This window comes from Podarcis bocagei (genome assembly GCF_964188305.1).
Source record: "Podarcis bocagei genome assembly, chromosome: 18".
Lineage (NCBI taxonomy): Eukaryota > Metazoa > Chordata > Lepidosauria > Squamata > Lacertidae > Podarcis > Podarcis bocagei.
In genome coordinates, this window is record NC_138144.1 from 705113 (window position 1) to 727939 (window position 22827).

Sequence of the window (22827 nt, forward strand, 5' to 3'; positions counted from 1 at the left end):
ATCTCTTCCTCTTTCTTCTCCCTCTTCTCCTTCATCATCTCCTTTGTCATCTTCTCCCTCTCTACCATCTTCTCCTTCTTCCTCCTTCGTCCTTTTCTTCCCCTTCTCTTTCTCCTTCATCTTCTCCTTCTTATTTTCCTGTCCTTCAACATCTCTTTCAATGCCTTCTGCTTCCCCACCACCTCCTCATCCTCCTGTTCCTCCTCCATCACCATCTTCTCTTCCTCCATTTCTCTCACCACCAGGTTTCCGTGGCCTTTTCCACCAACGAGACTCGGCCTGGAGACACGCTGACCCTCAAGGTGTCCGCAGCCAAGGGGAGCTGCGTCTGCCTGGCCGCGGTGGACAAGAGCGTCCACCTCCTCAAGCCGGGCTTCCAGCTGACCACGGACCAGGTGAGTGCTGGTCCTCCACGTGTCCAAACAGACATCAGGTGACACTTTTAAGAGTTGGCACCGAGAAGGGCTGTCTCCCCATGGCAAAGACCTTGCTTGGCGTATAGAAGGCCCCAGCTTCAACCCTCAACGGCCGTTCTGTCTCCTGCCGCAGATCTTCCAGGAGATGGCGGACTACGACGTTTCGGACGCCTTTGGCGCCGCCAAGGAAGACGGGCATTTCTGGTGGGCAGGGATGTCTTCCCGCCGGCGCCGTTCCTCCATCTTTCCCTGGCACTGGGACATCACCAAGGATGCCCGCTTCGCGTTCACGGTGAGGAGTGATCTTCCTGCGTGTTTGCTTGCTAAACTAATTGGGGAAAGTCGTAGGTTCTGCATACGAAAACACACGGAAATTTCATTTGCGCCGGCCGTCAGCCATAGCAATAAAACAAAAATGGAACATACAGTGGTACCTTGGTTTTCAAACTTAATCCATTCAGAAAATTCCGTTCCAAAACCAAAGTGTTCCAAAACCCAAGGTGCGCTGCTTTCCCATAGAAAGGAATGCGAAACAGATTAATCCATTCCAGACTTTTAAAAGCAACCCCTAAAATTTAGCATGGATTTTACTATCTAACAAGGCCATCGATCCATAAAATGAAAGCAATAAACAATGTGCTATGCTATAAAATAAATAAGAGGGTATTGTAGATGATAAAAATTACAATTAATTTTTTTTCTTACCTGTGCCGATGACAGTTATTGTTTGGATGGAGGGCTTTTATCCATTTCCACAGTCACACAATCACTCAATCAGTAGCTGAACTGGGTTCCACACAGTCACAAAAATAAACAGCAAAACAAAAGCGCCAAACGTAATCAGTTCCGGAAGCCTGTTTGACTTCTGAAATGTTCAGAAACCAAGGTGCAGCTTCCGATTGGTTCAGGCACCCAGGAAACAATAGCTGACAGCCGCGTCGGACATCCAGCTTCCAGAAAACATTTGAAAACCGGAACACTTCCTTCTGGGTTTCTGGCATTTGGGAACCAAGGTCCCACTGTAGATCTATATATTTCCATGGCGGTTCCTTGGTGCTCTGCCAAATGGGTCTTCCCAGGAGGAGACTTTGGGGGAAGAGGGAGAACGTCCGCCTTGCAGGCACAAGATCCCACCTTCGATCTGTCCAAGGCTGTGATTTAAACCAACCTAAGAAAGACCATGGACCCTCTTTTTTCTTGTGTCGTTTGCGGCTTGCCGCCGCCCAGGAAACAGGCCTGGTGGTCATGACGGATGTGGTCAGTCTCCACCACCGGCAGCATGGAGGGATGTACACGGACGAGGCCGTCCCGGCCTTCCAGCCCCACACGGGGACCCTCGTCGCCTCGGCCCCTTCCCGGGTGGCGCCCAGGTAAGGGGTCTGTGGGCTTGGAGCAAATGTCCAAACACACCTGTATTTTTCGCTCCATAAGACGCACCTGGCCATAAGATGCACCTAGTTTTTAGAGGAGGAAAACAAGAAAGAAAAAATATTCTGAATCAAACAGTGGATGTAGGATTTTTGTGGTTCATGCTGTGGCCACAGACATGTGAGTTTGGGGTAGCCCAATGCAAAAATCCTGAGGATCCATGTGGATCTGTGCTTTGTACCACGTTTTTGCACCATTGCGGCCCCATGAAACAGTGGATGCGTGATTTTTTTGGTGCAGGCTGTAGCCATGGACATGCTATGTGATATGATGGTGAATTTGGGGTGACCCAATGCAAAAATCCTGAGGATCCAGGGGCTTTTACCTCCCTGCTCCCAGGCAGCCTCCTTTATCTCTAGTGTCCCTTATCTCCCTCCTGATCGCTTGCCGATCAGTTGCTTCCTTTCAACACCCCCTTCCCTCTTGTTTGCCTTAGTGTCTTCTCCTTAGCTGGAGCAGTTTCTCGCTCCTCCTTTTCTTCTAATTTCTCTCCGCATTGCTTTAGATGGTTAAGTCCAGCCGGCGATGGTTTAGGGAGCTGGCTGAGAGCTGCGGGTTTGAACTCCCAGAATCGTGGAGATGGAAGGGAACCCTGTCTCCTCGGGGTGGCGGGTTAGCTGTGCCCATTTGACCCCGCAAAAGTCCTTCAAACTCACGGTGCATTTGGCCCCCCCTGCCTGCCCTCCCGAACCTTCAACCCTCCTGTCTCTCTTTCCACTCACAGAGCAGATAAGAAGAAAAGGACATTTTTCCCCGAGACGTGGCTGTGGCGCTGCTTCAACGTCAGGTATGTTTTCAGGGTCGGGCACCACGCTGGCAGACAGCGGGCTCCATCTCCCGAGGGTCTTCTGGCGGTTCCCTCCCTGCGAGAAGCGAGGTTCCAGGGAACTGGACAGAGGGCCTTCTCGGTGGTGGCGCCTGCCTTGTGGAACGCCATCCCACCAGATGTCAAGGAGATAAAGAACTATCTGACTTTTAGGAGGCATCTGAAGGCAGTTCTGTTTAGGGAAGTTTTTAACATTTGAGGTTCTATTGTGTTTTTAATATTCTCAAATTATTATTCTTATCATTGTTCCCACGACTCCTTCCTCGCCCCCGGCCCTCTTCTCTCTCTCCCTCTCGACGCAGCGACGTCTCCGGGGAAGCACAGCTGCGGGTGGAGACGCCCGGCTCCATCACCACGTGGCTTGCGGAGGCCGTGGGCATCTCGGAAGAGAAGGGTCTTGGCCTTGCCCCCCAATCCCAGCTGAGGACCTTCAAGCCCTTCTTTGTGGACTTCTCCCTGCCCTACAGCGTCATCCGTGGGGAGCAGACCAAAGTCCCCCTCACCGTCCACAACTACCTGCCCGTGTGTGCGGAGGTGAGAAGCCCCGGCGTCCTTCCCAGCCTGGGAACGGCAAGGAAGCAGGGAGGGTAGTGTGGCGTAATAGTTAGAGTTTTGGCCCAGGGTTCAAATAATGGGTAGGCAAACTAGGGGCTGGATCCGGCCCAATCGCCTTCTCAATCTGGCCCATGGATGGTCCGGGAATCAGCGTGTTTTGACATGTGTCCTTTTATTTAAAATGCATCTCTGGGTTATTTGTGGGGCGTAGGAATTCAGCCGTATTTCTCCCCCCCCAAAAAAAAAATATGCCCGGAAGAGATCGCACCCTTCTGAATTTGCTTGCGAGAAACCTTTGAACAGGGCGAGGTTTTTGGATTTTAATGCGTTGTGTGCAAAGCTACTCCAGGGACGAGCCCAGGGGACTTTCCTGCCTTGCCGGGGGGCGGGTTGGTCTAGATGTCCTCTGGGGGTACCCTCTGCGATTCCACGGCGCAGAAGCTGCACCCAAGCCGACGGATCCCTGCTGCCCTCATTTCTGCGCAGGTCCATGTGAAGATCTCCGTGCCCAAAGGGACCAAGTTTGTCGGCCACCCCGGGAAGCATCTCTTGACCCGGAAGAAGTGCGTCGCCCCCGGGAAAGCCAAGCCGACGTCCATCGTCCTGGCCTTCGCTGAGCTGGGGCACAGCAACATCACAGGTGCCGTTAAAAGAATATATCGGGATATATATTGGGGTTTATACAGTGGTACCTCAGGTTAAGTACTTAATTCGTTCCGGAGGTCCGTTCTTAACCTGAAACTGTTCTTAACCTGAAGCACCGCTTGAGCTAATGGGGCCTCCCGCTGCTGCCGCACGATTTCTGTTCTCATCCTGAAGCAAAGTTCTTAACCTGGAGCACTGTTTCTGGGTTAGCGGAGTCTGTAACCTGAAGCGTATGTAACCTGAAGCGTATGTAACCTGAAGCGTATGTAACCCGAGGTACCACTGTAAAGGAAAACAGAAAGGTTATCGTCAAATGCCTTTGTTTTGTCCAAACGGAAAGATCCAAGCTAAAGGCAAAACAGAGAATGAGAAGAAGAGGAAGGAAGGGAGAGCTAGAGAAAAAGGAATAGGAAAAGATTTAAAAGAGAGAGAAAGAAAAGTTAAGACACTAAAGATCTTCCGATTCTTTGTCCGCTATATATAAGCAATATTCCCTTCGCTCCTAATAAAGCCCCTTTCTATTAATCCTTGTCTTCTTCTTTTTTTTATTTTTATTTTTATTTTTTAGGTTTATACATGTCATTAACTTTGCAGTCATTTTAACATTTCAAAACTTGGAGTTCCTCCCCCCTCTTTCTGTGGTTCCTTAAATTCATTTTTGAATCTCTTCTGCATATCCAAATGCATTTAATTTGCTCATGTAATTATCTTCTTTAGATATATACTCTTTTATAAAATGGCAGGTTGTTACAATAATCCCGCCAATGTCTTTATCTGTTTGCAATTTATCTGCAAATATTCCATAAACCATTTCCATTCTTTTATAAAAAGTTTGTTATCTCGATTTTTTCTTCTTCCGGTAAATTTCGCCGTTCATCCTTGCCTTCAACCCTCAAACCCAAATGTCTCGCCACCGTGATCATGGCTTGGCGACGATGACGGCCGTAATTGGAATTTCTGCTTTGTCTTTTAGCCAAAGCCTTTGCTTACGCCGGGAGCTGCTGCCAGGACAGCTCTCCTTTCGCCAAGAATGGGAGGCACCCTGAAGACATCTATCCCGACAAGAGGACGCCGATCGGGACCGACTACGTCCGGAGGAGCATCTTAATCGAGGTGAGCAGATCTCAGCAGCAGGGCCTGCCCGGTGTTGGCCCCTTAATTTTTTCCCTGAGTGCAGAATGAATTAGGGGTGAGACCCGATTCAACGCACCGCATTCTCTTAGATTGCCCTTTGCGCAGCAGACCTCGCCAACTGATGCTGAGCAAAATGTCGGACCTCCGGCCCATAACTCTGAGAAGAAGCCAAACAAGGTCTGTCCTGGCAGACCGGGACAAAGATATCCCTGCTTTAGCAGCTTCCTTTTTAGCCACAATTTTACCCGAAAGGATTCCCAACAAACCATCCTTGTTGGGGAACAGGCAGGGCGAAGCACACCATCACAGCCTTAGGACCTTTGACAGCTTCGCCCTGGTCCTTTTCATTATCCCGGTGATTTTAAATGTTTTATACTGTGATGCCCGTAAAAGGATTTGATTTGATTTGAATCTCTGCGTTGTTCTTTTGCTGTGATCATTAAACACTCTTAAACTGGCAAGGGACAATGATTGCTTTGGTGGTAATAATAATAATAATAGTAATAATAATATTGGGCGGCTTCCAACAAGAGATTAAAAATACATTAAAGCATCAGTCATTAAAAGCTTCCCTAAAGAGGGCTGCCTTCAGATGTCTTCTAAACTTCAGGTAGTTGTTTATTTCTTTGACATCTGGTGGCAGGGCGTTCCACAGGGTGGGTGCCACCACCGAGAAGGCCCTCTGCCTGCTTCCCTGTAACTTCACTTTGGAGGGGCCAAAGGCGGGCAAACGGCCCCAGAAGGAGCACACTGTGTCCCCCCAAATAACACCCCACACACCCCACAGGCGGCTTAATATTTGCAAGAAAAGCACGCTCCATTGTTCTGCAAGCCTGTGCCAAACCTGCTCACACTGCCTTGCCTCTTAACCCCAAGATGATATTGGGAACGGCAGCTAAATTCAGCAATTTTTGCACACAGGCAAGATCTTAGTCTCTCAATGTGCGCACACAAAAGCGGACTGGGGAAACGTCAAGCTTGGCTTTACGACCCTCGACAGCTTCACCCGTTGACCCTTTTAATTATCCCAGTGGCCTAAAATGTTTTATACTGCCATGCCAATAAAGGGATTTGATTTATCCACCTTTTTCTTTTATTTTCCCAGGCAGAGGGCCTCACCAGGGAATACACCTACAGCGTCTTTTTCTGCCCGAACGGTAAGTTTGAGGGGTAGAATATCTCTCTGCCGTAGCTGGAAGAGTTTTCCCCTTCTGGGTACGGACAGCAGTCATTTCGGACACACCGACTATTCTGTCCTGTCTCTCCCATGCCTGGTTCGGTGACTTGATTCAGTAAGCAGCCTTTCCCCATCCCCCCCCAAAAAAACCTCTGGCATTCCTGAGTCTTGTGTTCGAATTGTGATGCCGCCTGCTGCGCAAAGGGGTCCGTTGTGGAGCTGGATACATGTGTTGCCTTTACATGGAGAAAGACCCCCATGGGGAAAATAACCCTGCTCCCCATTTTAGTCCCCGGCTAGAGAAAATCCAGGGACGCGGGTGGCGCTGTGGGTTAAACCACAGAGCCTAGGGCTTGCCGGTCAGAAGGTCGGCGGTTCGAATCCCCGCAATGACGGGGTGAGCCCCCGTTGCTCAGTCCCAGCTCCTGCCCACCTAGCAGTTCGGAAGCACCTCAAAGTGCAAGTAGATAAATAGGTACCACTCCGGCGGGAAGGCAAATGGCGTTTCTGTGCGCTGCTCTGGTTCGCCAGAAGCGGCTTAGTCCTGCTGGCCACATGACCCGGAAGCTGTACGCCGGCTCCCTCGGCCAGTAAAGCAAGATGAGCGCCGCAACCCCAGAGTCGGCCACGACTGGACCTAATGGTCAGGGGTCCCTTTACCTTTACTTTAGAAAAAATCCACATTTTCACCCCCAACAAATACGAGTACCAGTACGTGAGGAAGCCGGCCTGGATGGGGCATTTCGAGGTGTCCGTCAAAGCCCACCACAACGCCCACCTGGCCCTGTCGGCCGGACCCCATGACATGGCCGAGATGACGGAGATCGTGATTGGCGGCCGCCAGAACACCAAGACGTGGATCTCGACCAGCAAGATGGGGGAGCCCGTGGCCAGCGCAGAGACGCCCGCCATCCTCTCCTGGGACGAATTCCGGAGCTTTTGGGTCAGCTGGGCCAACGGGGTCGTCCAGGTGGGAAATTTGGGCATCTCTGGAGGGGGTGCCAACGTTGGGAGGGGGGTTTCTAGAAGCCCAGAGAGCATTCCTGACTCCACGGAAATTTTCTCACCTGGGCAGGTGGGCATTCAGCCAATTTTTATTTTATTTTATTTTATTTTATTTTATTTTATTTTATTTTATTTTATGCTTTCAGATTACTTTATTTAACTTCAAAGGGAAAGAAAAAACATAACACAAAATCATCCATTGCAAATAAACGTTGAAAAATTGTCCATATCTATTACACTGTATCACCTTCTAGTTCCATTGACTTGCCACCAATTCCATCTAGCTTTAAATTTACATTTACAAATAATAATAATAATAATTTATTTTATAGTTCCATTGACTTCCTGCCAACTCCATCTAGCTTTAAATTTATATTTAATAATAATAATAGTAGTAATAATAATAATAATAATAATAATAATAATAATAATAATAATAATATATTATCTGTACCCCTCCCATCTGGCTGGGTTTCTAGCGCACTGTTTGTGTCTATATTAAATAACCAAGTCTGAAGGCATGTACATGTGGATCTGCCCCATATGGGGGGATAATCCCAGTGATTCTGAGAGCTAGCAGAGCAGTCCTAGCTAGAAGCTGGTCAAACGAAGAAGGGAGTCAAAGAGAGAGAGGTGTGCTATGTGACTCGTCCTTTTGTTACCTGGGCAGGTGAGGTCACGCCCACCTTCTATCACATGCAAAAGGAAAGATGCTCCAGGCAGGAGGAACAGGAAGTTTCGACCGGCTGGACCAAACATTCCCTCGCATGTCTTCTCTAGGAAAACAAGGAATGTTGTACTTGACTGCCTCTCATGGATCACATCCCACAAGCAACGGCTGGCCAAAAAGGCTCTGGGTTACTTCCAGCAAAAGAGGGCGACAAAAGGGGGTTGGCCCCTATTTCCTTCTCTTTTCCTCTTTTCAAAACCTTAAAACCCCATTTGCACAAATCCGAAAATACACGCACCGAGGTCGGGAGGCAAAAGCGAGCAGACCTGAAAACCAAAAAACCAAACCTCAAGCATACATAAAACCGGCAGTTCGAGATGTACAGTGGTACCTCGGGTTTCAGGTTACATACGCTTCAGGTTACAGACTCCGCTAACCCAGAAATAGTGCCTCGGGTTAAGAACTTTGCTTCAGGATGAGAACAGAAATCGTGCTCCGGTGGCACGGCAGCAGCGGGAGGCCCCATTAGCTAAAGTGGTGCTTCAGGTTAAGAACAGTTTCAGGTTAAGAATAGACCTCCGGAACGAATTAAGTACTTAACCTGAGCTACCACTGTACATTATTTTTAAAAGGGAAATTGCCTGTTAAAATCTTACTTTTCATGCAAAAGGAAGAATGCTCCAGCCAGGAGGAACAGGAAGTTTTCGACCGGCTGGACCACACATTCCCTCGCATGTCTACTCTAGCATTGCAAGGAATGCTGTACTTGACTGCCTCTCATGGATCACACTTAATGAAATGGTTGGGAATTGTCCCCTAATGCAAGCCCCTCGATGGGACCCCGGAAGCAAAGGAGGGGTTCCTGATGGCCGGTGTGTCTCCCCCCGTCCCCGCAGGTGGGCCACGGCCCCTCCGCCCTCAACGAGTCGGTCATCGTGAGCTGGGCGCCCCCCCAGCCGCTGGACGTGAAGTATGTGGGGTTCTCCACAGGCTGGGGCTCGGTCGGCGAGTTCAAAATTTGGAGGAAGAAGGAGGCGGACGAGAACCACAACGAGGCTTTCACGCTGGGCGTCCCTCACAACGTCATCCCCGGGTCGGAACGGGCTACCGCCTCCGTCATCGGTACTGGGGATGAGCTGGGAGGGTGCCTAATCCCTGCATGTTCGCTTGCTAAACTAGTCGGGGAAAGTACTGTATTTTTTGCTCTATAAAACTCACTTTTTCCCTCCTAAAAAGTAAGGGGAAATGTGTGTGCGTCTTATGGAGCGAATGCAGGCTGCGCAGCTATCCCAGAAGCCAGAACAGCAAGAGGGATCGCTGCTTTCGCTGCGCAGCGATCCCTCTTGCTCTTCTGGCTTCTGAGATTCAGAATTTTTTTTTTCTTGTTTTCCTCCTCCAAAAACTAGGTGCGTCTTGTAGTCTGGTGCATCTTATAGAGCGAAAAATACAGTTGCAAGTTTTGCATACAAAAACAAACGGAAACTTCATTCGCACCGGCCAGCAGCCATGGCAATAACACAAAAATGGAACATACAGTGGTACCTTGGTTCTCAAACGTCATCAGTTCCAAAACCAAAGCATTCCCAAACCAAGGCGCACTGCTTTCCCATAGAAAGTCATGCAAAACGGATTAATCCATTCTGGACTTTTAAAAACAACCCTTAAAACAGCCATTTAGCATGAATTTTACTCTCTAACGAGACCATCAATCCATAAAACGAAAGCAAGAATCAATGCACTATACTATAAAATAAATAAGAGTATTGTAGATGATAAACATTAAAATTTATTGTTTCTTCTTCACCTGCACTGATGATAGTCATTGTTTGGGATTTTATCCGTCTCTGGAGTCACACAATCCATCAGTAGCTGAACTGGGTTTCCACACTGTCACAAAAACAAATGAACCGAAAAACCCACAAAAACACAAAATAAAGAGCGAAAACAAAAGCGCCAAACTTAATCCGTTCTGGAAGTCCGTTTGACTTCCGAAATGCCCGGAAACAAAGGCATGGCTTCTGATTGGCGCAGGCGCCCCGGAAACAATAGCCGACAGCCACAGCGGACGTCCGGCTTCCGAAAAATCATTCGAAAACCGGAACAGCCACTTCTGGGTTTCAATCATTCGGGAACCAATTTGTTCGGGAGCCAAGGCGTCTGGGGAACAAGGTACCACTGTATGCAATGTTGGGGAAATGCAAAATAAAAGGCATAAATTTCCGTCGTCTTGCAGGGGACGTGATGGGCCCGACCCTCAACAACTTGGACAACCTCCTGCAACTGCCTTTCGGCTGCGGGGAGCAGAATATGATCCATTTTGCACCCAATATCTTCGTCCTCAAGTACCTGCAGAAAACGCGGCAGCTCAGCCCCGAGGTGGAAAGGGAGGCGACAGATTACCTAGTGCAAGGTTAGAGCTCCACAGGGCAGCTTTATTTATTTCTCTCTCTCTTTTTAATTAAATTTTCCGCTTTGCAATTTAAAACGCTCCTTTTTACATCCAGGAGATATCCACAATGCCCTTTCTTCTCTTTCCACGGTTCGTTTTGCACATCATAAATCCCTGCATATTTTGCATAAACTACGCCATTCGGTTATTCCATTGTTACAACCATCGTGGCTTATTTACGCTGGTAAATTTATCTGAATGCTGCCAGCGCTTTCAAGGGTACACTATTTCCCCCCATGTATTCAATAAACATTTTCCAGTCTTCTCCAAACTTCTTCTTGATCTCTTATTCTATATGTTACGTCCATAAGCTGCACATATTCCATCCTTCTTCTTTAGTCGGACCTCGCCTCCCGCCATCTTTTGTGCTCTCTGGGGTGGCAGGAGAGGATATATTGTTTATTAATATCCATCCTAACTTGCGCTAGCAAGTTCCTTTACTTAGCAGAGTTACATTCCCCCTTTTACATGCACAGCGGGTAGCTGGTCGCCGGCTCGTTCGAGCCTCTCACTATTATACAATTCGGTCTGTCTTCAGATTGAATTGTACATTCCTGCTATGTTCCCTTGAATCCCCCTTAAAAGAATAAAGACGCCACAATCTTATTCAAAGTCAATAAAGGACGTTTACTCACATCAGTTCACAGTTGGATCCCTGAAGGCAGACTTAGTTACAAAGATGTACATGTGGATCTGCCCCATAGGGGGGATAATCCCAGTGATTCTGCTAGCTGAGAGCTAGCAGAGCAGTCCTAGCTAAAAGCTGGTCCAACGAAGAAGGGAGTCCAAAAGAGAGGGGGGTGCTGCGTGACTCGTCCTTTTCTTACCTGGACAGGTGAGGCCACGCCCACCTTCTATCACATGCAAAAGGAAGCCAGGAGGAACAGGAAGCTTCGACCGGCTGGACCAAACATTCCCTGGCATGTCTTCTCTAGCATCGCAAGGAATGTTGTACTTGGCTGCCTCTCACGGATCCTGTCCCACGCTCTCTCCGCAGGGTACCAGCGCCAGCTGACCTACAAGAGACAGGACGGCTCCTACAGCGCCTTTGGCGAGAGGGATTCCTCAGGGAGCATGTGGTAAGGGGGCAAACGGGGTCCTTTGCGGGGAAGGGGGACCGGCTGCCCGCTGGCACCGGCTGCCTCGGGGGGCTTTCCGGGTCCCCAGACGACGACGCCCTCCTCTCTCTTGGCAGGCTGACCGCTTTCGTCCTGAAGTCCTTTGCCCAGTCGCGGGGGTTCATCTTCATCGACCCCAAGGAGCTCTCGGCCGCCAAGGACTGGCTCATCCGGCACCAGAAAGAGGACGGATCGTTCCCGGCAAGAGGGCGGATTTTGAACAAGGACATCCAGGTATCCGAAAAGGGGCAGGAGGCCGGGGCAGCCGCTAAAAACGCTGTATTGTTTTTAATACTTGATTGGGAGACGCCCAGAGTGGCTGGGGAAACTCAGCCAGATGGGCGGGGTATAAATAAATTATTATTATTATTATTATTATTATTATTATTATTAGGGCTGGCCGATAACCTGGTTTTCGGCATCGCGATATGTCGCCAGCTAAACATCGCAGCACACTGGTATATCACAATATATCAATACACCGTACTTTTTGGTGTATAAGGCCAGGTTTTTTTAAATTCAAAAATCATGCTAAAAATTGGGGGTCATCTTATACATGGGGAATCTCCCCCCCCCCCCATTTTCTTAATTTCGATTCCCCAAAAATAGGGGGCATCTTATACACGGGGCGTGTTGTACACGTAAAAATATAGTATCACGGTCAACCTCTAGGTATGTCGCGATATATTGGCATACTGATATATCACGATGTCTGCCAATTTGGGGTTTTTTGGTGTGTTTTTCGAATTCCAGGGAGGAATCCATGGGAAGATATCGCTGACGGCGTACGTGGTCACTGCCCTGCTGGAGACAGGAGTTGCCTCTGAGGTAAAACTCAATGTTTAAACTTGGGCGGGGTGGAATTCCCTTTGGGGGGGCGCTAAGAAGCCAGGGTGTGGCGGGTGGTGCAAAAAAAGACTCCCAGACTTTTAAAACACCTCTTGATCTGCCTGGAGAAAGGACCCTGGGACAGTGGCTGGGCGACCCAGAATGGACGATAAAAGGGGTGATAATCTCATTCCTCAAGTCTTCATAAAGAGCGCAAGCCAGAAGGGCATGCGCCACCGATTCAGGACTGCCATCTCCACAGGGACGTTTTTCATGTGGCATCTGTTGGAATCGTCCCTCAAGTCCAGCCGAGGGCAAGACATTCAATCTCGCGAGAGTCAAAGCACATCTGTATTTTAGAATTGCTCGGTTATGCAAATAGGGTGCCATAGAGTCAAAATGGGAAGAAAAATAGCCATGCTGTCAGAGCTGCTTCAAGATCCTAGCTCACAGAGGATCACGCTAGCCAGCGATCATTAAGTAAAAGTCTTTATTGAATTACAGTTTCCATTTTCAAGCTGCTGCGTGCAACTCTACGTCTAGTAGCTAGATCGGCGAAGCTCCGTCTGATTCTCCGCCCCTTGTGCACCAACTTAATATCCTAGCCCTGCTCCACCTTTTCCGCCTGACTGTTCTCCTCTGGGTCCCTCTGCCCCCCGGGGTTTCTTCCTTCCGGGATTCTTCTGACGCTGACCCGGACCCTCCTGCCTCCTTGCGCCGGGCTTTAGGACCTGGCTCCCTTTCCGGGCTGCTTACTGCGCCGCCTTCCTCTGCATTTGAACTTGGCGCGCGCGCCCAACCTTCCACTTTCCGCTTAACCGTTTCTTCGCTCCCCGATGGAGGTGTGGCCACTCCTGACTCATGCCCTCCCTCCTGTGGTGAGCTGCCAGCGCTTGCCCCCTGGCTCCCTTCCTCCTCCCTGCTCCCTAGCGGTGACGCTGGTCCCGATTTCCAACTGCTCTCCTCTGAGTCCCCTCTGGCTCTATCTTCCTGGGGTGTCCCCCTAAACTCCCCCCTTGCCCTGGCCACTGGTGCTCCTTTCTGTGAATCCTCTGATTCACTGGAAAGACTCGGAGATCTCGGGTCGTCGTCATCACTCATCTTTTCTTCTGCCTCCTCCCCCTCGCTCTCTGTTTCCTCCCTTGCCCTTGCCTCTGCTCCTGAACCCCTGACACATGCCATGGGCAAAACCTCCTTATTGTGGCCAAGTTGTTCCAACGCTCAATATCATTTAGGCCAGGCATAGGCAAACTCGGCCCTCCAGATGTTTTGAGACTACAACTCCCATCATCCCTGACCACTGCTCCTGTTAGCTAGGGATGATGGGAGTTGTAGTCCCAAAACATCTGGAGGGCCGAGTTTGCGCTGACAAATTGGCCTGTTTGCTTTGCTGGAACCCAAAGTGAGCGGCTGCTGTGGGGATAAACCCCCGGAGTGAAGTTTTTTGAGGACGATAATTTTAGCAGCTCAAAGAATCCCTGCCGGGAAAAAACCCTCAGAGGAACGGGGACCTGAGAGTCCGCCGGATTTGGGGTTTTCTTCCTCCGCTCTCACCTTCCTTCCCGGCATAGGAAGAAAAGAGTTCGGTGGCGAAGGCCAAGCACTTTTTGGAATCCAACTTCTTCTCGGCCGAAGACCCCTACACCGCTGTGCTGACCGCCTATTCGCTCACGCTCCTGCGAAGCCTGTCTGCGCCCGCCGCCCTGCGGAAGATGAACGCCATGGCGCTCACGCAAGGTGAGTCAGCCACCCAGCCACCTTATTCTATTTTAATAATAATAATAATAATTTATTATTTGTACCCCACCCATCTGGCTGGGTTTCCCCAGCCACTCTGGGCAGCTTCCCACAAAGATGAAAAAGACATTAAAATGTCACACATTAGAAACTTTGCCTTCAGATGTTTCACCTTATTTATATCAGTTTCAAGAGTTTCCAACCACAACCGCAGAGTCGGCCACGACTGGACCTAACGGTCAGGGGTCCCTTTACCTTTTGACCTCCATATTGCCCTGTCCTCTACTGGACTGTTGGTAGCCTCCCTCCAAAAATAAAAGGATTGTATTGTTTATGCAAATTGATTTTCTCTGGAGTTAAAGATCTGACTGGGACAACCCTTGTTATGCTGAGTTCGTATTTTGCACAATTTGCATACGGTGTTTGTTTGATAATGTGTGGTTTAAAGGTAAAGGTAAAGGGACCCCTGACCATTAGGTCCAGTCGTGGCCAACTCTGAGGTTGCGGCGCTCATCTCACTTTACTGGCTGAGGGAGCCGGCGTTCAGCTTCCAGGTCATGTGGCCAGCAGGACTAAGCCGCTTCTGGCGAACCAGAGCAGCGCACGGAAATGCCGTTTACCTTCCCGCTGGAGTGGTACCTATTTATCTACTTGCACTTGTGTGCTTTCGAACTGCTAGGTGGGCAGGAGCAGGGACCGAGCAACGGGAGCTCAGCCCGTTGCGGGGATTCAAACCGCCGACCTTCTGATCGGCAAGTCCTAGGCTCTGTGGTTTAGACCACAGCGCCACCCGCGTCCCAATGTGGGTTTGCTATGCCTAATAAAGGACTGACTTTAAAAAATAAAATAAAAAGATTCCGAGTTCCTCCTGACCCATCTCTTGTTTTCCAGACGGCTTCACCCACTGGAGTCTTATGGGAACCCTGGCGACGGACGAGGACACATTCATGGGCTTCAACGACGGGCTCTCCCAGTCGGGTGAGTCTCCGCAGTTTGCAAGGGCGAAACATTAAGAGAAGGGTCTCCCTGGAGAGCTTTCCTCTGGGGTTGGGGGGGCATTTGAGGGTAGCGGGTTCAGATTCTGCAAAGACGTGGATAGCGGGTTGGTGTAAAGTCAGGAGTGCAGGTTGCTGGAGGGCAGAAAAGGACTATTGGCTCGGGGGGGGGACACACGCCGTGGGTTTCCCCTGCCCCCCAATTCCCCGCTCTTCTGCACCCCCCTGCAGTGGTGTCGGCCGAAGTCGAGATGACAGCTTACGCCCTCTTGACGTACACCACCCTGGGGGACGTGGCGTCGGCGCTGCCCATCGTCAAATGGCTCTCGCAGCAGAGGAACGCCCTGGGGGGGTTTTCCTCCACCCAGGTGAGCCCGTCCGCCCGTCCCACCCGAATCCGAGAGGGGAGAAACGGAGGGAGCCCCCTAAAGGAGGGGTGGGAAGCGCGGCAGCAGGGATCATCGGGTCGGGGACCGAGGGGTTAATCCTGCCGGGGGTGTGGCAGAGGAAGGGTTGCCCGGCAACTGGTCAGAGTGGCATGATGCTTGCTGCGGTCGTTTCATAGCTCAGTTGGGAGACCGGGAGACTCTGAACCATGGGGTTGTGGGTTCGAGTCTCACGTTGGGCGAACGTTCCCTTGCATCGCAGGGGGTTGGGCTAGATGACCGTTGGGTCCCAACTCTGTGATTCCATTATTCATTTGCACAGCGCTTTTTTTCAGGGGGGGATGCAGGCAAACAAGCCTTTCAACAGTCACAATCCAGCAATTATGTGGTAATGGATGCGCCAAATGTTTGGGTGGACTATTTTGTTCCTGCAACAGCGGTTGACTTTTCTTATTTGTGGAAAGACTTGCTTGGCTCTTTGATACTGATTGACGACTTTCTCTAATTTTGTCCATGCAATATGAATTGATTATTATTATTTTTGTGTGACTCCATTACGTATTTTCTGTTTAAGAATTGCGAATAATGTGTGTTAACAAATACTTTCTTCGAACATGATTGTTGTCTGCGGTGGCTTAAGAGTTGCACGTGGGTTGGGCTGGATGGTTTCTGGGGGTCCCAACTCTGCGATTTCTGTTTATTCTCCCTCCCCGCCCACAGGACACCTGCGTGGCCCTCCAGGCGTTGGCCGAATACGCCATCCTCTCGTACGTCGGAGGCGTCAACCTCACGATCTCTCTGGCCTCCACCAACTTGGACTACCAGGAGACGTTTGAGCTGAACCGGGGCAACAAGAAGCTGTTGCAAACGGCCAGGGTATAAAAAGGGGTTTCCCACCCCGGGGGGGGGGGTAGAAGGGGCTCTGGGCTGCTGGGGACCCTGCCTTTTGCAGGGGGCGCCCGGTCTCCGCCTGGGGGTTTGCGGAGACGGTCGGCGGTTTGTTTCGCACGGCCCTGGCTTCGTTTTCCGACGATGCCCAACGGAGCTGCGAAAGACGTCCTTCCAGGCGTGAATTCCTGCTGCTGCTGCCGGCCCGTGTGGGCCATACTGAGGTCTATGTTTCCTCGACAGATCCCTTCGCTCCCCACGGGGCTGTTTGTGAGCGCCAAGGGAGACGGCTGCTGCCTGCTGCAGGTGAGGGTCTCCCTGGACTCAGGGTCTTCGGTTCCTGGGCTGGGACTCGTTCTGTATCCCGCCACCCCCTCCAAAGAAATCAGAACCCCTGGGAAGCTGCTGCCAGCCTGTGCAGACAATGCACACCCGGATGGAGCAAGGGCATAAAGCTCCGGTTTAATTAAGCCCTTTCTGGAGAATGGTGAGGACTAGCCCCTTGCTCTGTTTTCGGTGAGGACGCCTGCGTGGAGTGCAGAAGGCTCCCAGGGGCAATATCCCAACTGTGGAGTTTGCCCCGAGTTTGAAACCCCAGGGAGCCGCTTCTGCCCGCCCGTGTCAGCAACATGCAGCCTGGCGGACCCGGCGGTCTGACTCCGTGCGAGGCAGCTTCCCGTCTGCTTTTTCTCATTTTTAAAGTAATTTTTATTAGTTCCCAGTTGCAAAAGTCCAAAATACGCCTCATTGTATCCGTATCAAATCACAATACCCAATCAAAACACCCATTAATCAAATATCCAGTTGTATAAATTGGGTGGCTAGAATTACAGGTTTAATCGTTTTTTTAAAATTCTGCTTCCAAAGTTTTATTTAACCCAGTTGTCATAATAACGATCCCTTATTCAACAGCTGCAATATTTATAGCTTCTATTCATATTAACATATTCAATAATTTATTAGTGAAGATCTATATCCTTTTGCAGGCAACTTCCCGTTTAAATTGGTTTCTCTGCTCTTTCACGACTAGAAACTTAACTTTTTTTAAATCGCGAGGGCTAGAAGCTTGCCTTTTTAAGGGAAGCGCGCCTGCTTGGCATGTAGAAGGACCCGTGGTTTAAAAAGTAAGTTTCTAGTCCTCGTGAAAGAGCAGAGAAGAAGCTGATTTAAACGGGACGTTGCCTGAAACCCCGCTGCTGCCGACCCGTGCGGGCAGCACTGAGCCGGGCGGAATAAACCCAGAGCCCGTTTTCGTTTCCAGATCGACGTGGCCTACAACGTCCCCGACCCGGTGGCCAAGCCCTCCTTCCAGCTGCTGGTCAACCTGCAGGAGCCCAAAATGAAGAGGCACCGGAGAGCCCCCCCGCGGCCCCCCAAGCCCGGCCCCCCGGAGGAGACCCCCCAGCGCAGGGCTGAGCAGGCGCTGGGGGACGACGACGACCCGGCTGCCGACCAGGACCAGCAGGAGTACCGGGTGATGGTGGAAGCCTGCATGAGGTCAGCTTGGGGGTCGTGGGGCTCAGGCTGGGGGGCTCAGGGCGGGGGGCTGGGGGTGGGAGGCTGGCGGGGCTGGCCTACCTTGCATAGACTGGCATAGATAGATAGATAGATAGATAGATAGATAGATAGATAGATAATATTTTGGAAAAATGTACATCCAGTTGTTGTTTTTTTCTTTAATATTTTGGGGGCCCCCAAGCAAGTGGGGCCCTAAGTAAGAGATTGTTGAGCTTATACATCTATCCAGCATAAATAGATAGATTAGATAGATAGATAGATAGATAGATAGATAGATAGATAGAGATAGCTGGTTGGATAGTTGATAGATATAGATAGATAGATAGATAGATAGATAGATAGATAGATAGATAGATAGATAGATACCGGCATAGATAGATGATGATATATAGATGATAGATGATAGATAGATAGATAGATAGATAGATAGATAGATAGATAGATAGAGATAGCTGGTTGGATAGTTGATAGATTAGATAGATAGATAGATAGATAGATAGATAGATAGATAGATAGATAGATAGATAAAGGTAAAGGGACCCCTGACTATTAGGTCCAGTCGTGCCCAACTCTGGGGTTGCGGCACTCATCTCGCTTTACTGGCCAAGGGAGCCGGCGTACAGCTTCTGGGTCATGTGGCAAACCAGAGCAGCGCACGGAAATGCCATTTACCTTCCCGCCGGAGCGGTACCTATTTATCTACTTGCACTTTGACGTGCTTTCGAACTGCTAGGTGGGCAGGAGCAGGGACTGAGCAATGGGAGCTCACCCCGTCACGGAGATTCGAACCGCCAACCTTCTGATCGGCAAGTCCTAGGCTCTGTGGTTTAACCCACAGCTCCACCCGCGTCCCCAGATGGATAGATAGATAGATAATATTTTGGAAATGTACATCCAGTCCCCCCCCCCTTTAATTGTTTTGGTGCCCCCAAGAGAGTGGGGCCCTAAGTTAGTGCTTGTTTAGCTCATATGTAAATCCGGCACTGCTCATACCCCCGAAATCCTTTCTTCCTTCTCCTCTCCCCTCGATCTCCCCCCCCCCCCCGCGGACCCCCGTGTGCCTCTGGGGCAGGTGGCTGCATTTGGGGTCTTCCAACATGGCCGTCTTGGAGGTGCCCCTCTTCTCGGGCTTCCGAGCCGACCTGGAAAGTCTGGAACAGGTAAGGCCCAACCCGGCCGTGGCTCGAAAGGGGCTCCGGGGTCATCTAGCCCAACCCCGGGCAAGTGGGGGGGGGCAGACCTAGCTGCCAAGTCCGGCTGACCCCTTTCTCCCCCTCTCCTTTTCCGCCTCTCCCAGCTCCTCTCCAACAAGCAGATTGGCCTGAAACGCTACGAGGTCGACAGCCGGAAAGTCCTCTTCTATTTTGACGAGGTGAGTCCATGAGGCAGAGGAGCCACCACTCAGAAGGCCCTGCCGGAAGCGGGGGAAAATCCTGGGGTGGGGTCAGGGGGGTGGGTGGCCCCCTTTTGGAGGAAATGGGGGATTTGGAGGGCTGGACCCCCCCAAAAGACGAGAGGGCTTAAATTGCCGTTTAGACTGGGGGGGCAGTTTTGGTTCACTCTTCTGGGTAGAATTCCTTTATAATTTTATTTTCCCTTTCCTCGTTGTGCAATTATTTCAATGAAAAACAACCTCTTTACATAATCACTCTTCGACTTCCCTCCTTTCTGCACAGTTACTTATTTTATATCCCCCCCCCCACGGCGTCTCTGATTCAAATCAAATTTCCCATTAGACTCCCTTTTAGTTTAATTTCTCAGCGGCACAAGTTTAAGCCAACCTGGCTAACGTTTTAAGTTGTCTGCATCTTCGAATAATCAATAATTCTCCATCGGATTTTTAAAGTCTCTCTCCTTGGTTTCTTATTCTTCCGGTACATTTCGCCATTTCTGCATATTCCATCAGTTTTCATTGCCAGTCCTCCCTTGTAACTTGTTTATTTTTTTCTATGGGGTAGGTTTTGTGTGTGTGTGTGTGTCCAGGCTGCGATATATCACCAGCTAAACATCACAATATACCAATATGTCACTTCAAACTGGTTTGGGATGATAAGTCGATATATCTCCCAGCCCTGATGCGCTTTACAATTCGCAATATACAGTATTGCCAGGTTTAAAAAAACCCATGAAACCCATATTATGATATGGATTTCAAACTGGTTTGGGATGATAAATCGATATATCGCCTGACCCTACTAGAAACTAGCCTAAGGTAGAAAAAGTAAAATAAATTGCAGCTGTGGCTCCGCCCCCATCGGCCCCCGGCCCCACACACCCCAGCATGTGGCCCCAGGAACATCACCCGTCTGCTTCCCAACACAAGAGGCGTTTCCCTATTTTACGGAAAGTTCGTGGGTTTGGCGTGGTGAGCCCCTCCGGCAGCTGCTCCCCCTCTCCATGGTTGGTTGGCAGGGGCCGCGTAAAACGGCCCTTGGGACCTCACCGAATCGTCTCCTCCGCAGATCCCAAGCCAGTGCGTGACCTGCGTCAAATTTGTGGCCTTCCGGGAATACGTCGTGGGGAAGACGGCCCCCGTCCCCATCAAAGTGTACGACTACTACGAGCCAGGTACGTCGGCCCCACCTGTGCCCCCCGGCCCCCCACTGCTGGCAGCCCCCTCTTCTGACCCGCCTCTCGCACCCGCAGCCTTCGAAGCCACTCGATTCTACAACGTCAGCGAGAACAGCCCCCTGGCCCGGGAGCTCTGCGACGGCCCCCTCTGCAACGAGGTGGAGAGCGGCGCCAGCCACTGGGTCGGTGAGTCCCGAAGGCGGGCGGGCGGGCGGCTAGTCTCACGGGTGCAGCCCCTTCTTGTGCCTGCCGGGCTCAGAAATGCCGCTCTGCCTTTACCCCCCCTTAAAAAAACCCAGAACGGCTTGGAAATCCCGGCGGTAAAGGGCAGGCGTTGGCACGGCACGAAAGGAAAGGGAGCGAGGCGGGAGGAGGAAAAAGGAAAGGTGGGCCAGTGGTTAAGCTTGGCGGCGGGTCTTTCACGGGGGGGGGGGTCACAGGGCCAGATCAGAACGGTCCTATACAGTGGCACCTTGGTTCTCAAACGCTTTGGTTCCCAAACGCCGAAATCCCGGAAGTGAGTGTTCCGGTTTCCAAACGGTTTTTGGACACCGGACGTCCGACACGGCTGTCGGCTATTTTTTTCGAGGCGCCTGCGCCAATCAGAAACCGCGCCTCAGTTTCCAAACATGTCAGAAGTCAAACGGACTTCTGGAACGGATTAAGTTTGGCGCTTTTGTTTTCGCTGTTTATTTTGCATTTTTGTATTTTGAGGCTTTTTCAGTTCATTTGTTTTTGTGACTGCATGGAACCGAGTTCAGCTACTGATCGATTGATTGATTGTGTGACTGCGGAAATGGATAAAAGCCCCCCCATCCAAACCATAACTATCATCAGTGCAGGGAAGAAGAAAAATTAAATTTTCATTTTTATCATCTACAATACCCTCTTATTTATTTTATAGCACAGCACATTGTTTATTGCTTTCATTCTATGGATCAATGGTCTCGTTAGATAGTAAAAGTTGTTAAAATTGCTGTCTTAGGGGCTGTTTTTAAAAGCCTGGAAAGGATTAATCCGTTTTGCATGACTTCCTATGGGGAAGCGCTGTCTTGGTTTCGGAACGCTTTGGTTCTGGAACAGACTTCCAGAACGGATTAAATCTGAGAACCGAGGGACCACTATATTCTCATTATTTATCATTATCAATGGTCTGCTTAGATAGTAAAATTCATGTTCAATTGCTGCCTTAGGGATTGCTTTTAAAAGTCTGGAACGGATTAATCCGTTTTGCATGGGAAAGCAGTGTGCCTTGGTTTGAGAATGCTTTGGTTTTGGAACGGAATTAAGTTTGAGAGCCAAGGGACCACTGTATAAGAGGGAAAGTGACCTCGCAGGTGAGCTTCCTGCCTGGCAGCGGGTTGGGCTGGATGACCGCTGAGGGTCCCTTCCATGGTTCTGCCCCCGGTTTCTCTCCCTGCCTGCCCAGGTTTCGTCCACACAGGGCTCTGCAACAGCCTCTCGGGCTGCCAGGAGGAAGGCTACTTTGAGCAGTGCGAGTGTTCGCGGGACTGCGGCTCCGGCGGGGACCCCGTCTGCGGCTCCGACGGCCTGGTCTACCCCAACCACTGCCAGATGGAAGTGGCCGCCTGCGGGAACGGCACTCGGATCGAGCAAGTCCCCCTGGCCCAGTGTGCGGCCGGTAAGTCGCTCCCCCTGCTCTTCCCGGGCCGTTTCCGTCCTAACTTGATTTTTGAATTTTATTGTTATTCATGTTTTTATACTGTATTTTATAATTAAGTGTTTTAAGGTATTTTAGGGATGCGGGTGGGGCTGTGGGTTAAACCCCAGAGCCTAGGGCTTGCCGATCAGAAGGTTGGCGGTTCGAATCCCCGCAATGACGGGGTGAGCTCCCGTTGCTTGGACCCTGCTCCTGCCAACCTAGCAGTTCGAAAGCACATCAAAGTGCAAGTAGATAAATAGGTACCGCTCCGGCGGGAAGGGAAACGGCGTTTCTGTGTGCTGCTCTGGTTCGCCAGGAGCGGCTCAGTCCTGCTGGCCACATGACCCGGAAGCTGTACGCCGTCTCCCTCGGCCAGTAAAGCGAGATGAGCGCCGCAACCCCAGAGTCGGCCACGACTGGACCTAATGGTCAGGGGTCCCTTTACCTTTACCTTTAAGGTGTTTTAAATTTGTTGTTAGCCAGCCTGAGGCCAGTTTTTGAACTGGGAAGGGCGGGGTATAAATGAAAATTATTATTTATTATTATTATTATTATTAATATTATTATTATTAACCACTGCCATTGCCTTAGTAATAAGTTACATTACAGACTGGAGAATGGGTTGATGTAAATAGCTGCACCGTTAAATCTCCTTACATTCTCATCATTTCTATACCAACGGAAGTCAAGCAGGTATTCTTGTCGCCCACCTAAGCGCCGCCTTCCTCTCAAAAGCATTTCAAGATTCCAGTCCTCAGGGTTTCCAAATCAAGAGGCGGCTTAAATAGGAGCGCGGGAAGCTGCCTTGACCTTGAGTC

General features: G+C 50.3%; 1 protein-coding gene across 1 annotated transcript in view; it reads left to right on the forward strand.

Moving 5' to 3' along the window:
- The window catches only part of CPAMD8 (C3 and PZP like alpha-2-macroglobulin domain containing 8), a 41500-nt gene that overhangs the window by 15133 nt on the left and 3540 nt on the right, over positions 1–22827 (forward strand). The window contains exons 16-40 of the mRNA XM_081177576.1: positions 246–395; positions 550–708; positions 1644–1786; positions 2569–2631; positions 2973–3204; positions 3712–3865; positions 4844–4983; positions 6110–6161; positions 6853–7151; positions 8753–8978; positions 10090–10266; positions 11303–11384; positions 11501–11657; positions 12177–12251; positions 13823–13988; positions 14880–14966; positions 15215–15351; positions 16090–16245; positions 16501–16563; positions 17519–17754; positions 18848–18935; positions 19073–19147; positions 20238–20343; positions 20422–20532; positions 21776–21988. Coding sequence (XP_081033702.1) covers positions 246–395; positions 550–708; positions 1644–1786; positions 2569–2631; positions 2973–3204; positions 3712–3865; positions 4844–4983; positions 6110–6161; positions 6853–7151; positions 8753–8978; positions 10090–10266; positions 11303–11384; positions 11501–11657; positions 12177–12251; positions 13823–13988; positions 14880–14966; positions 15215–15351; positions 16090–16245; positions 16501–16563; positions 17519–17754; positions 18848–18935; positions 19073–19147; positions 20238–20343; positions 20422–20532; positions 21776–21988 — 3547 coding nt within the window. The remainder of the gene's footprint in view (positions 1–245; positions 396–549; positions 709–1643; positions 1787–2568; positions 2632–2972; positions 3205–3711; positions 3866–4843; positions 4984–6109; positions 6162–6852; positions 7152–8752; positions 8979–10089; positions 10267–11302; positions 11385–11500; positions 11658–12176; positions 12252–13822; positions 13989–14879; positions 14967–15214; positions 15352–16089; positions 16246–16500; positions 16564–17518; positions 17755–18847; positions 18936–19072; positions 19148–20237; positions 20344–20421; positions 20533–21775; positions 21989–22827) is intronic.